At 39.3% G+C, this 15,519-nt stretch overlaps 1 protein-coding gene across 1 annotated transcript in view; it reads left to right on the top strand.

Moving 5' to 3' along the window:
* LOC126195112 (39S ribosomal protein L39, mitochondrial) overlaps nt 1–15,519 on the top strand; it is an 82,448-nt gene that overhangs the window by 41,558 nt on the left and 25,371 nt on the right. Inside the window, exon 5 of the mRNA XM_049933582.1 lies at nt 10,181–10,337. Within this exon, the coding sequence (XP_049789539.1) occupies nt 10,181–10,337 (157 nt within the window). The remainder of the gene's footprint in view (nt 1–10,180; nt 10,338–15,519) is intronic.

Genomic DNA, 15,519 nt, shown 5'->3' with positions numbered 1-15,519 from the left:
AAAAGTGTTAATGCTGAGATGCAACAATTTTTGTGTGAATGTGGTGGCTGATACATTGTCAGTGGTGTGACGCAGCACATAAAAAATCAAAAACACTGTGAATGAACCATTTGAAACTCAAAATAAATTGGATATCTCCAAGAAACGTACAAATTGAAGCACTTGGTACAGGTCAAATTGATGTACAGGTATTCATTGGACAGAACTATATATTGACACTGTTTGGTTTTGCCCTACCAGATCCTGTAACTTATTTTCCGTTAAGAAAGCTGCACAAAAAGGAATAAATGAAGTAACTGAAAGTGATGAGAAATCATGGGTATTTTTGAGAAATAATATTGCAATTGCTGTTGCTGGATCCAATGGTGAAAATGAACTTTATCATTTAGCCATGAAGGTTGGTCACCAAGAATGGTCTTGTGTTGTTACTGAAGCTGGTGACACTTTACTGAGAACACTGAAAGAACAGGTCATCAAAATAAAAGCTGTGTGTGCCAGTTTTTGAAGGACTGTGACGTGGAGACAATGATTGCTAGTAGCTTTTGTCAGGGAGGCATCTATAGTAAACAGGATTGGCTGGCATTGGGTGAAAGAGTACAAAAACCCACTAAACCTGGAGAATTAGTTTATGCAGATGTTTGTGGACCAGTGGAAGAAAATGAATCGCAGGGTCGTTGATACATTGCAGTTTTTAAGGATGATTTTTCCAGATTTAGAGCAACATACTATTTCCAACTGAGAAACAAAGATGAAATTAAAGAAAAATTACCACTATTCATTAAATTGATAACGATTCAAGCTGTTGTTTCTGTGAAAGAATTATGTACAGATAGTGGCAAGGAGTTCCATAATAGAGATGTACATAATTTTGCTGACTCAGTTGGACTGAAACATTCAATTACTGCACCATGTACTCCTCAGCAGAATGGAGTTGCTGAGCAGGAAAATAGAATTCTTTGTGAGATGGCACATTCTTGGCTCTGTTCTACCAAAAGTACAATGGGTTGAGGTTATTTTGGCTGCAACATACACTTTGAATCAAACTGGTCTCAGGAATAAAAGGTAAAACTCCAATTGAAATATGTTCGAAGAAATAAGGTCTTTTGATACTTTGGTGATAATGGAATGGAATGCTATGCTTGGATTTGTACACAAAAAGACACAATAAGTTTGATGCTAAACCTTCAAAAAGGGTGTTTGATTGTTTATGATGATTGTGGATACTTTCTTCATTTTCCTGTAAAAAAAAGGTGTGTATGTATGCAGAGATGCAAAATTCAACCGCAAACAGTTTCAGAAACCACTTACTCAAGAGACCAAAAAGGTTGTTTATATAGCAGATGTTGATGAAAATTAAAAATTTTACAGAAAATGAACATGAATATGTTGATTCTGAAGGGGAGAGTCGATGGGATTGTATGAACCAAGATGTAGCAGTAAGTGCCCATATGGTCAGCAACTATTTGTATGACACTGAGGGACAAGTTGAGAGCAACTTCGAAGCAAGAAATGAAAACATAGGAAGCCACAGTTTACATGAATGGCAGAATTTGAGGAAACATCATTTTACTGTGAAGAATCAGCCCATCAGCCGAGAATGATGCTTCTTTGCAAGGCACCAAGGAGCTATGAAGAAACAGTGCAATCTGAAAATTCTGAGGAATGGAAGAAGAAAGCCATGAATGTTCTTGAAAGAAATAAACATGGGAGCTAGTTTACAAAACTAAAACAAACAAAGAATCTGAAAATTGATGGGTCTTTGCTGCAAAACTGAATGCAAACAATGAAGTGGTTCGATATAAGACTTGAATGGTGGCAAAGGATATACTCAATGTTTTGGAATGGATAGTGTTGCCACTTTTAGCCCTGTTGCAAGATTTGAGACGATGATAGCCCTGTTGAATGCTGCAGTCCAACATGATTTGTGTATAAGGCAGTTCAATGTAAAATCAGCATTTCTCAATGGTATTTTGAAGAAGAAAATATACATATACATACACAGGCAGGGGCTTTGATGATGGTACAGGATGTGTACGTAAATTACTAAGAGACTGTATGGTTTAAAGCAATCCTCAAAATGCTGGTATGAATGCCTTGTTAAATTTCTTACTGAATGTAATTTATGGCAGAACTGTTCAGTTCCATGTATGTTCTATGGTGGAAACCTGGTTCTGGTGTTTGTGGGATCTACTGATGCAACGATTAAGTTTATTGAGCAGCTGGATAATTGTTTTCAGATCACTGAAGAAAAAGTTGATTACTTCTTGGGGTTACAAATAAAGAAATTTGACAGCTATTCAAATAAATCAGTCTGCTTACATGAAGAGAATTTTAGAGAAATATGGCATGATGACAAATCCATTGTCTTTACCCATTGAACCCTGTGAATGAGTCACTGCTTTTAATAGTACCTCAGTCTATGAAGAAATGGTTGGAAGTTTGATTTATTTAACACAAGGTAGAAGACCAGACTTATCAAAAGCTGTCAATGTTGCAATGAGACTTCAAGGCTCACCTACACAGGCACATTGTGCATTGCTATAACAAATATTCAGACATCTTAAATCAACAATTGCAAATTGCATTAAGTTTGAGAAGAATAATATTGAAGCTTGTAGTGATGCCTATATTGGTGGGACAGAAGCACAAGACAATCAGCACGTGGCATCCTGCTCAAGTTCCATGGATGGCTAGTTGTGTGGTAAAGTAAATTGCAGCAGTGTGTTGCTCTTTCATCAGTTGGAGGCAGAAAATATGGCTGCTACTGAAGCTTGTAAATCACTTGCGTGGTTAGATCAGCTTCTGAAAGAAATTTCAGTTGTTAAGTCCTCAGTTCCTATTTTGCAAACAGATACCAAAGTGCTATGAAATTTATTAATGAATCAGCATTTTATGAACGATCAAAACACTTGGAGACTATATATCATTACATTTGTCAACTATGTAAAGAGAAGAAGCAGACATTGTGACAAAAGAGTTACCATTTACAAGATTACAGACGGTGAAGAACTGTGTTGTTGTTGGGGGCAAGTAAAAGTGTCCTGGACGAGTAGATTTGATTGGACGTGAATGTAGGCATGTAACCACCCCGTGATGTGTACACCACATGTACGCCTGCCACGTGATCCAAAACAGTTTAGAGCGTAGTGTGGGCGTAGTGTGGGCTGTGTCAGTATGAGTGGAGCAGTGCATAGGGCTCGATGGTAATCACCGTGGAGCAGCGGATGTTCATTGTGGAAAGTTATGTGACAACAAAGTCATGGAAATAGTGTGGTCAGTTGTTTGCTGAGAAGGGGTTAAAGTGCCAGGCAAAGAGCGCCATGCAATGCTTAGTCTGAAAATGGTTTCAAGCAGGATCCACTTTGAACAAGCCAAAGAAACATTCCGAAACATGCACACACAAATGACCAAGAGTTGAATGGTGGGTCTCTTTCAACATCTGCTGTAGTCAGGTGAGACTGTGTTTCTTTCTCTCTGCTGTGATTCTTTTTACCCTAGTACTCTGTTCTCCAGCAGACAAAAATAGAAGAAATAATTTTTAATCTCAGGGTAACAAAAATGAAGATGAGCAGTGAAATTTTGTAGTATGTTGATAGATCAAAAGCTCTCCTGGGAAGGACACACTATTTATCTGTGCAGCAAACTAGCTCATGTACTTTTTTAATTGTGTAAATTAAGAAACAATATGAGCAAATAGTTGTTACTCCACTCATACTTTGCTTTCTTTCATTTTCATCTGTAATTCATAATTTTGCTTTGGGGTAATTCCCCAGGAACTAAAAGTAGGTTCAGATGGCAGAAGAAGCAGTGAGATATTTATTAGGATTAGCACTCAGAGAGCCCTGTAGAAAAATGTATAAATTTCTAGACATGATGACAGTGCTGGTGTAAGAAGATCCCTGACAGCTACTTCTGCTGTTGCCAGCTTTCAGTTGTGAAGCAGAAGTGGCTTTAGGCAAATTGGTAGCCATTCATAGAACTGTGCCAACACTGAGGCATCACCATAGAGATGTTTATAACATTGCTTGTGTTTTGTTGAGGTGGGTGCTCAAAGCTGTTGCGTCCAACCCACTACAACTGTTAGGGATCTTATTACACGAACGTGCCTCCCACAAGTCCATAATAACTATAAATACTGATTCATAAAAATTTTTCAATAACTTACCATAGTCACCTTGCACAGGACCACTAAATAAATATAAAAGCATACTATAAACTTGACTAAAATATAGTGTATTTTATTCAATCAAGGAATTCCTAGAAACTAATCATTGTAAGATACGTTTTCCCTAATCGATGAAGAGAAGGTTTAATTCTGAAATAAGCTAGTTATTTTCTGTGTGTTTTATTTTTTATGTTCTGTATATGCAACAATTGATTTTATAGAACTTGACACAACTGTAAATTTTGACAAAGCCATTTGTATAAAAATTATTGAAAGATAAGTAAAGATTCTGATTTTGTAAAGTGTTGTTGCTATCACATACTTCAATCTTTTAGGAAATTGTGCCTTAACTTGTTGAGTTTCTACAAGGGCAACACACCAAATCAGCAGATGATTTTGGTACCTGGTTTAAAAACTATCATAGCCAGAAGTTTTGCTGCTGTTCATTGACTTCATGGTTTTGTGACCTCTCTAATAGAGTGCTGCAATGCTCAATGTTTGACCGGTCACAGCTTGCCTGTTGACGGGGGGACCGAGCCGCTTGTGTCTGGCCCCACAGGACTCGGCTTGGTCATGTACTCGCCCCATGTCTGTTGTCCGGATTCCGGACACGCGGATAACCGAGCATGACCGGTCACCGCTGACGTCTCACAAATCCAACACCACTCTCTCTCTCTCTCTCTCTCTCTCTCTCTCTCTCTCTCTCTCTCTCTCTCTCTCTCTCTCTCTTACACACACACACACAGCTAAATTCATAAAGCACTTGGAAAGTAAAATGATATTTCAATACAATCGCTGATAGAAGACGAGTCTCATTTCCAAACATATTTTTCCCTTCATTAATAGTAAACATTAAATAATTGCTGTCCCTGTAATCTAGAAGACAACCATCTTCTAAAGAAAACATACAAAGAACATTAAACACTTACAGATGTAACTTATCATACTTTTCACTTGTTTGCAACAGAAACAAAATTATAGTTATTGTTGATCAGCAGTAAATCACTAATAAACAAAAGAGACAAGTAATACAGAACTGATGTGGAAATCATCGAAACGTCCCCATAAAAATGAGGTGTTTTACGTTAATGAAATATTATACGAATTATAACATTCCCGTTTCTCTATAATACACTATCCACTAACTATGCAAAAACGATTATGTTAATGATTGCGTAAGTAGCACACATTTGTCGCACATTGCTAAGAATTTCCTGCTTTTCATTTATTTCAAGCTTGTTAAGATCAGGTAAAGATGACCAAAGAAACGTAGCAATTTTATGCCTGGAAGTGATCACAATCTTCTCACAAACGAATACCGAGACTCGATTTTTAATCCTTTGTACCTCCTGTTAAAAAATACATACCTGTTAGTACACATCAATTACGCTAGTTAATTATAAATCTATTGCGTATTATAATGAAACAGTGCTTTTAAGTGCAGTAATTACTCACCTGACAGTCAGTGTCATTGACACTGCAAATTTGTTACAGCATGTGAAAACAAAGAACTAACTGGATTGTCGGTTCTTTTTCGCCTTCTAATTCATCTGTGTCCTCTTTAAATAGTCTCAGAAAATGCACAATTTTTCCTGCAAGCTCATTATCATATCCTTGCAATCTGTAAGCGGAGTCCTTTTCCGTGAGCTAAGAAGCAACTTCGTTATACTGCGTTTGTAAGGATTCCAGCATAGCGTACCAGCTGTTCCAGCGTGTGCAGACCTCTTGTTTCAATGATGATTTCAAAGACGAGCAGAGGCCACTTTTCTTAATGTACCTTACAAGTCATTTTGCAGTATTTATTGTTGATGCGTTGTTAGGGGCATGATATAACAAGAAGTTATCTAAAGTATGCAAGTGCTGTAATACTAAAGTATGGCTAAGTGCTGTGTTTATACAATGAGCAGCACAAGGCATCCTCTCTTGATTTTACAAAGCCTTTATTACATTGGCACCCTGGTCGGAGTCAAAAACAAAACTGTGCAACATGTCCGGCGAAATGTCCCAATCAAGCTATCCTCCCTTCAATTTCTTTCATAATATTTACTTCTTAACGTCCGGGAATTTTGTTGTAAATAAAACAATGCTCACAAGAGACCAATCTGTGTGTATGCAATGTGTTGTAAGCGTCAAATAGCTTACCTGATTACGCGAATCAGTCCATGTATCAACTGTCGCAGCACGTGTTTTATTTATAACTTCCGCAATAACAGAAGGCATTATGCTATTTCATATTGCATCAGCTTGTTCTTTGACATTTGTGATTATAGTAGAGGGATGTTGCATGACATCTGCCACGTTAACTTCTCCATAATGCGCACCTATATGTATTAATTCTTGGCCTAGTTCTCTGAAACCTTCACCGGAAACAGCATTAAAAGGTCTCATATCTTTAGCACACATTGCAACACACTTTGCTGTAATACTATTTTTTATTACTGCTGGTATCTCTCAAGGAGCTGTATCTTTGTGAGGTTTCTTGCAACTGTGTTCCTTTAAATGAGTGGTTCCTGACTGGAAACACAATAATGCACAATATGCACGATATGTACCCAGTAGAAGCACTGTTTTCGTCTACAACCAACATAAATGTACTCCATACTTGGCTTTTTAAAGCTTCCTGTATCTTCAATGTGTAAACATTGGTTTCAATCTTACGTATTACTGCACTGGATTCCTCGCACTGCATTATTATAGAGAGAGAGAGACACACCACAAATGAGAAGCCCGTACTGGCTGCAGTCTCACACGGATAATGACACGTGTAATGTGTTTGAAGTTACATGCTAAGTATTCGGCCACGTCTTCTATGCTCGGTCACTAGAACTAGTGCAGGCAGCCTATCCAATTAGGGTGTGCTCGCCCCATCTCATATTTTGTGCTCACTTACTCAGTCATGCAGGACTCTACTCTCTAACACAAGAGCTAGAAAAAGCGGTGTCTGGTGGCGGACTATGCAGTGACTGTTTAAGTACTTCTAGTGATTCTGCTGTTGAGGGTCCATTTTTTTTTCCCCGTGTTTTCAGCTGCTGTGAGAAAGAATTTATTGAATTTGACAGCCAATAATTTGAATTTTGTGTGTTCATATTTGCCATGTTATTGACAGAGAGCATCAGTTTACTTTACTGGTTATTAGTAAAGTTTATTTCAGGCAAGTACGTATATAAATTCTCTAATGGTTTAAAAAAAAAATCTGGACAAGCCTTGAAGGCCCAGTGCTGCCATGTCATCCTGAGCCCTTAGGCTTCACTGTTACTTCTACATCTACATCTACATCTGTACTCCGCAAGCCACCCAACGGTGTGTGGCGGAGGGCACTTTACGTGCCACTGTCATTACCTCCCTTTTCTGTTCCAGTCGCGTATGGTTCGCGGGAAGAATGACTGTCTGAAAGCCTCCGTGCGCGCTCGAATCTCTCTAATTTTACATTCGTGATCTCCTCGGGAGGTATAAGTAGGGGGAAGCAATATATTCGATACCTCATCCAGAAACGCACCCTCTCGAAACCTGGCGAGCAAGCTACACCGCGATGCAGAGCACCTCTCTTACAGAGTCTGCCACTTGAGTTTGCTAAACATCTCCATAACGCTATCACGGTTACCAAATAACCCTGTGAGGAAATGCGCCACTCTTCTTTGGGTCTTCTCTATCTCCTCCGTCAACCCGATCTGGTACGGATCCCACACTGATGAGCAATACTCAAGTATAGGTCAAACGAGTGTTTTGTAAGCCACCTCCTTTGTTGATGGACTACATTTTCTAAGGACTCTCCCAATGAATCTCAACCTGGTACCCGCCTTACCAACAAGTAATTGTATGTGATCATTCCACTTCAAATCGCTCCGCATGCATACTCCCAGATATTTTACAGAAGTAACTGCTACCAGTGTTTGTTCCGCTATCATATAATCATACAATAAAGGATCCTTCTTTCTATGTATTTGCAATACATTACATTTATCTATGTTAAGGGTCAGTTGCCACTCCCTGCACCAAGTGCCTATCCGCTGCAGATCTTCCTGCATTTCGCTACAATTTTCTAATGCTGCAACTTCTCTGTATACTGCAGCATCATCCGCGAAAAGCCGCATGGAACTTCCGACACTATCTACTAGGTACTTATGGGCTTGTGCTCAGCACACTGCTCTCCCGGCCAGTGTCAGTTTTTGTGACCGTTGCTGCTATTTCTCAACCAAATAGCTCCTCGATTGGCATCACAAGGGCTGAGTGCAGCCTGGTTACCAACAGAACTTTCGTGGCACCAAATGTGTTGATTCTTTTTGTTAGACACTTTTTCTTGGCTTCCACTGTTGTTGTTTTTGACATGTTCTTTGTGACTGGATTCCTAGTGTGTGTCCTTGGCAAACTTCATCCCATTGTTCACTCCATGAATTCTCTCTGAATTGTGAACAAAGTCAGCATTTGTGAGTCTGTGGAATAACATGCTTCCCTTCTTAGTCAATATGATTGATTGTGATGCTTCATTTCTGTCATTTGACCATCATGGTCATATGAATAAGTTATTATGGGGCTCACATTTATTTCATGACATACAGTTTCATTTAGATATGAATTATTGACAGCTATTGTAATGTGTCCTTCTATTATTGTTGGGATCAAACCAAATTTTGGCATCAGAAACTCTTGATCAGAACTATGCCAGATGAAAACTCTATCGAAACTGAACATTTATGACGGTAACTATACATATCAATTTATATTACTTTCAGTTATTACAAAAGTAACAAGTATTCATTTTACAAAATTAGTATGCGCTATTTACAAAGTCTATCAAACTAAGAGTTCAGGATGAAATTTCATGTATAATTTTAGTGTTGAAATTAAGTTGACATATTTATTTTTACCTAATGCACATTGATTATTGACTATGAAGTACACATAAGATCTTAACTTGTGGGTGGCTTTGGGACATGTGGTATGGTTTTGTGTGTTTATGTTCGTAGTCCTGGGTATTTAGCTGCAGAATAACTGTCTAATTTTTCAAGGATTCTTAAAGATTCTGAAAAAAATGGGTTATCTGCTAAATCATTTTGTTCATTTAAGATGGTGTGGGGATGATTTATTGTTATGAGTGAAAATCTTTAACTGTTCCAGAAGACCATCTTTGTAAATGACTCCCTCCACCCAATGCTCCAGACAGTCATTAAAAGTGTGTACCACCTGATGATGAGTCGCTAGATGATTCAAAACTGGCCATGGTAAATAAAAATTGAAGCATCACAGAAGGCGATTGGTTGCAGTTATTTTTGGAAACCTATAAAGATGTCACAGTCACGGTGTTCAACATCCATAATGGATAAAAGTTATATTAATATTTTCCTCTCATCTTATATCACCCAGTATTAATTATTGACACTTATATTATATCAGGGCAGTACGAAAACACGATGAACGAAAGGGGAAGCTGTAGTTATCAGGTGTTAAAACTCTTAGCTTCCATACTGCTGTACTTTACAATATTTTGATTCATGATGTGGAGTAAGGAAGTACAGATGCAGGAAATGTGTAGCAACACTTTTCATTCACCGCCTGCTGTTTCTCAAAAAACCTTTTAAGGTATCTGCTGTTAAAATATGTTTACATATGAACTGCTTCAGCTATGGAGGAGGAATCACAATGGATCTGTGAAAGTATTGTGTGAATATAAGTAAAGTTCATATCAAAATCTTGCATAGTGCAATTGTTACTGAGGTATATTGTGTATTTTGAACTCAACTGTGAGAATTTCCACTGCATCCATTGCATAGTGTTATGCTTCACCCCTTCAGTTTCCTGTTGCATTTGTTCTGTTATGACCTTCGCAGTCCAATGCTCATAAGACTGTCTCTTAGGGAATATACATATTTAGTTTCGCCATATGAGACAGATATGTCTGTAATTGCTAATAATAATTGTTTGTTTCCAGGACTATTTGTAATAATGATTGTTATTGTTTTCACTTATTCAGAGATAAGACATGTATTTTATATTTACTGCAGCAAAAGGTATTTTCAGGATGAGTTACGATCCCTGTCTGGCCAGATGGTGGAATTGGCAAAACGTGCATACCGTATTGAGCGCCTCTCCATCCCAGCAGATATCGCTCTAGAAATGTTTGCAGACAACCCACACAAACTGCAGCAGATACCAGATATTGCAAGCAGTGATCCAAGTATGTATTATTGGTCATGTTACACAAACTAAGATCTGCATTAGGCTGCTTGAAAACTACCAGAAAGAGAGAGAGAGAGAGAGAGAGAGAGAGAGAGATCGATAGATAGATAGTAGGTGAGGGAGGAGGGGGTTGTTCTGAGCTAAAATGTTTTTAATGGGAGGTTAAATTAAAGTGCTTACTGTGTAAACAAGACAACAGACAGGATGTAAACCAACTGCTGCAAAATTTAATTATGAGTACTTCAGCCCCTTCCTGGAATTACCTGTTTTCCTTAATAAACAGATACAGGGCATGGGAAAGCCTGATAAACAATTTCAGTAAACCAGTTTTCTGGTAATAATTACTGGATAATTTTTAGCCAATCTCAATCTGCCCATACTTGTCAGTGAATATCTGTGGCAATTTCACATTTCTGTCATAGGCAGGAATCATGTTGGAGATAATTTGCCATTACCTTTTTTCACCCTGTTATGAACTGCCAAGAATTTGTTTATGTTGTATGGATGATTTCAGTAAATGTAAATGCAGTGCAGTGTAGTGTTGTTACTGTAATGGTTTTGTCGTGTTTGGAATGAAAGGAGACAGAATTATACGTGTTGCTGGCTGCTCTCAATAACAGCGGCAAGGGGATGCTAAATAGAAATCCCCATCAGATGGACATTGCACCATCAGTGTGGTCACATGCTTCACAGCATGTGAATCTTCAAAGAGCTTTAGGGTTAAGGCATTCAGACAGTTTGAAATTGTATGCATCTAAACGCTAGTGCTGAAAATTTACCCACCAATGGGATTTGAACGCACTAACATTTGGGTTGAGTGTTACCCCAAGAATTATTTGTTTAAAACAGTTATTTGTTGTGAGATACTGTAAATTCCATCACATCCATTCCTTCTATGTGTACTCTGATATTATGTCATGATTTGTTTTACTAGCCAGTGCTATTGCCAGTTTACAACAATTTTAATTATTGTGAACTTGCTCCCAGATACTCATTTAGTATAAGTAATATAGGACAAATGGTTCAGTTAAATGGAAATGTTATGGAAAACGGGCTTAGTTTAATTGGGTCATAAGAATTATTTTGCATAACACAGCTTTTAAATGAAAATAATGATTCCAAGTGAATGTAGGTTGGGAACTAATTTTAGACTGGTGAATAAGTGATATCTTAGTCTTGATTCACATTGATTTTCAGTACTCTTTATTAGTTTATTGGCCTGTTACATTACATTCCCCAGTATGTTTCACTGCATTTTTCTTATCACCTCACATCTTTATCAAGGACTTTCATATTTTCGAATGCCTCAGTTCCTAACTAACATTATTCTGAATCTCCATAATAACTCCATCTAAGCAAAAACTTCACTTAAGTGCATGTACTTCATAAAAATTTACTCTGATAGTAATTTCGTGCATGCATTTTTAATGTTGAGACTTCCAAAATCTGGAAAACAATTTTCAACACAATGTGAGGAACCTAACTAAGCTCTTTATCTTATTTCTACCTGGGACCACCACTACCTAGCAAAACAAGCAATACTCTAATAGAATTACTACCCTCACCTATTTCTCATGAAGTCGTAGTTCCCATCACTACCTGTTCCACCTAGCCTCCCAAATCTTCAGAAACTGTCCTCATCACTCATAAAGTGCACTGTTATCAAACATAACTGCCTGGCATCAAGTACTGTCATCAGTCTGTCACCAATAAACCTGACTCACACTAAATTCCCAGTCTTCTCAAAAGGCTGCATGTTCAGCATCAAAATGTTCAGTATCAACTGAAGGTTTAGCCATTTCCACTTGTTAGTAATCTGATTTCCTCAACTTGTTCTCAACAGTGGAAGGATTTCTTTGGATCCCACCATACTGTCAACAGTTAGCCCACATCCCACACTGAACATTGCCATAAATGGTTCCTACTACTCTTCCAACCATGATCTGTCCATTCCCTGCTGTCACCCTCTACCAACCTTCAAGGGATTTCTCACCTTTGTCCAGGTTTCACCTTTCTTGTGCAGATTCCTTCCCAATCAGTCCAACTTCACAGCTATGGAATCCACAAACCAACTTCACTGGTGTACACCACTCATATGATTGGTTACAGTGCTCCTTACACAGAGGTGCTTTGCCTTTGTTGTCCAGCAGCTTGCACCAATTGTCTGCAGTCTCCATTCATCTGTCCTTTCTAATGGCTCCATTAAATTCCTTGCCCATCATGTCAAGCACCAATGGTACTTCCATTTTGACATCTTACCATCTGTTTCATATTAGGAGGTGCCTCTCTTGCACCTTTGGTGCCTGTGTAACCTTACAGGCCCTTTACTTTCCAGACAGTCAGAAACTGATTTCCCACACCCTTTCTTCCCCTTGACAGCAACAACCTTTTCACCACCCCGAACAAGACGTAGACCTTAAAATTCTCAACATGCTACCTGACAAAAAAGTGAAGCACTCAGATGCCATGGTTGGATGTCAGTGATGTTTTGCCCCTCCTGATCCCCCCTCACACACACACCATTGGTGGATATGTGTGGTGTCACTGCCAGACACCACACTTGCTAGGTGGTAGCCTTTAAATCGGTCGCGGTCCGGTAGTATACGTCGGACCCGCGTGTCGCCACTATCAGTGATTGCAGACCGAGCGCCGCCACACGGCAGGTCTAGAGAGGCTTCCTAGCACTCGCCCCACTTGTACAGCCGACTTTACTAGCGATGGTTCACTGACAAAATATGCTCTCATTTGCCGAGACGATAGTTAGCATAGCCTTCAGCTACGTCATTTGCTACGACCTAGCAAGGCGCCATTACCAGTTAATATTGAGATTGTAAAACATGTACCGTCAAGAGCGATGTTCACCAATTATGGATTAAAGTTAAGTATTCCAGAAGCTACATACCTTTTTTGCTAGTCTCAAGACATTGTCCTGTTCCAGACCTCACGCCATCCTGCGTGAGCTTTAACGCGTGCCTTTCGGCTTCCCGTCATAGTGGATTGGCTGTCTTGCCAGTCCACAGCAGATATGTAAATTACATTTCTTCGTGACAGATAGAATGTCGGAGTACATTAATGTTGCTCATATTTAGCATTGTTACTAGGCCTCGTAGGGTATATAAGGACGTGAAGTATGTCAGATGTTGAGTGATCCTTTTGAAGGGCACAGAGATGCCACACACTCTTGTGAGACAATGTTATCAGCACCTTACTGGTTTTGAAAGAAGTCTTCATTCTGTGATTCCATTCGCTGTTTGATCAAATTGTGCAGTATCCAGATTATAACCTCTTCACGTGTGCATGTTCCATACAAGAATTTATAATGCCCTCCGTGCAACGTTTTGTGTCATCTTACACCATTTGTTAGAGGCTAGCAGAGCCCAGTGTCTGGAATTACCATTCCACGTGTAGGCTCCTGTTAACACCACAAAACAAACACTGCATTTGGATTTTTGCATGGACTGCAGATGAATGACTTCACATTTCACTCAGCGATGAATCACTGTTATGTATTACCTGTGATGACCATTGTCTAAGAGTATGACAATAACCTGTGGTGAGGTCCCATTCTTCCAGTATTTTGGAGATGCACAGGGGTATTACTCCTGGTATCATTGTACGGGGAGCCACAGATTATGACTTAAGTAGTAGTGGGAACTCTGACAGCACAATGGTACATCATGGACATCCTGTGTCCTTCTGTGTTCCTTCTTACGTGACAGTACCATGGGGCCATTTTTCGACAGGGTAATGCTTGTCCACACAAAACTGGATGTGTGACCTGTAGTAGACACCCACCACCACTTCCCATTGCATATCAGTCACAGGCGTTTTCTATACAATCAAAGATAGATTATCACAGCATTATTGTGTGTAAGTATCTGTGTGGGTACAGCATCTAACCAGCTGTCTACTCATGTAAATGACCACTACTGAATTGTGGCTAGCTGCTTGCTCAAAATGCTGTACATCACAATTCCCCCCAACTACTCCAACTAGCTCTTGTGTGAACTGTGAAGTTGGGAAGACTATCTGCAACACATCCTTTATTCTTTCAGTTCCCCTAACCCCCTCTAGTTGCCATTCTCACTTTGTCTACTTCCCACTCTCTTGCTTCAGCTCTGGCGGTTTCCGGCAACTGGAGGGAGAAGTGTGGTGATGGTGTGCCAGACTCCGACTCCCACTTTATTATTGAGCTTACATGGAGTTGTTTCACCAATCTTCTTTTCAGGATAGCCAGCTGTGATTGTCTGCCCAACTTCTTCTCTGAAGATAAGATGCTGTTTTGGAGGAATTCTTTATGCCCCTAACTCTGTACACTCAGGATACTTTTAAACCAATCTCACTATATTTTCACTTTCACAAACAAGACCCCATATAAATGATTCATTTTTGTAAGCCCAACAATTACCGGTCTGACAGATACTCTTACATACTTTATAACAAATACAATCTGGAAAGCTCTAGCAAGTCCACCATCTGGACCTCACGAAAGTAAGGTAATAAGTAAGTGTCTTTTCTTTTCTTTAACAACATTCAACTGTTCTCAGTAATGACTGAAGTAGCATTGTCATGGAGTACATCAAGTTTGCTCCTTGTGCTGGGCGTGTAACTTCTGAGGCGAGTGCTGTGACTACCTGCCCACACTGATCAACCGTCCGATACATGCCATTCCTGCTCACACATAATCATGGCACAGTAGACACAGTTCCACTTTCACACACTTATCTTTAAAATAACGTGTGTTTGAGATGGTGGAAATACGAGTGTCTCTAGAATTTACCCCGAAATTCTTGAGGCACTACACAACCTTTCCTCTCATAACATCTTGCACTTCATTCCTCCCATATCACTATGTTATAACCCCCACCCTAGCAGGGGGCTTGCAAGTTTTTTGGGAAGATGCTTGTAATGAGTCATTGCAGCATTTCTTCTTACCCCATGATCACTCCCTCCCTTCTCCCCTTTCTACCTGTTCCCTCTGACCCATAAACCACAGTGACTTCTTTGCTGCAGATCTAGCTTCCCCAGGGACTCTAATTTTGGGCATTCTTCCACCACCTTGACCAAATTTAATAATCATTTTCAGCTAATCCAGTATGTTCCTCATTAGCAGGTATGACCCTCCACTTACAAAAATTTTTCCTCAGTAGTGTGAGCTAGCTGTGTGGGGAAAAGCTTGC

The sequence above is a fragment of the Schistocerca nitens genome, chromosome 7, assembly GCF_023898315.1.
Source record: "Schistocerca nitens isolate TAMUIC-IGC-003100 chromosome 7, iqSchNite1.1, whole genome shotgun sequence".
NCBI classification, from domain to species: Eukaryota; Metazoa; Arthropoda; class Insecta; order Orthoptera; family Acrididae; genus Schistocerca; species Schistocerca nitens.
The sequence above is the reverse complement of the archived record's forward strand: the minus strand, read 5'-3'. Positions and strand labels throughout refer to the sequence as shown.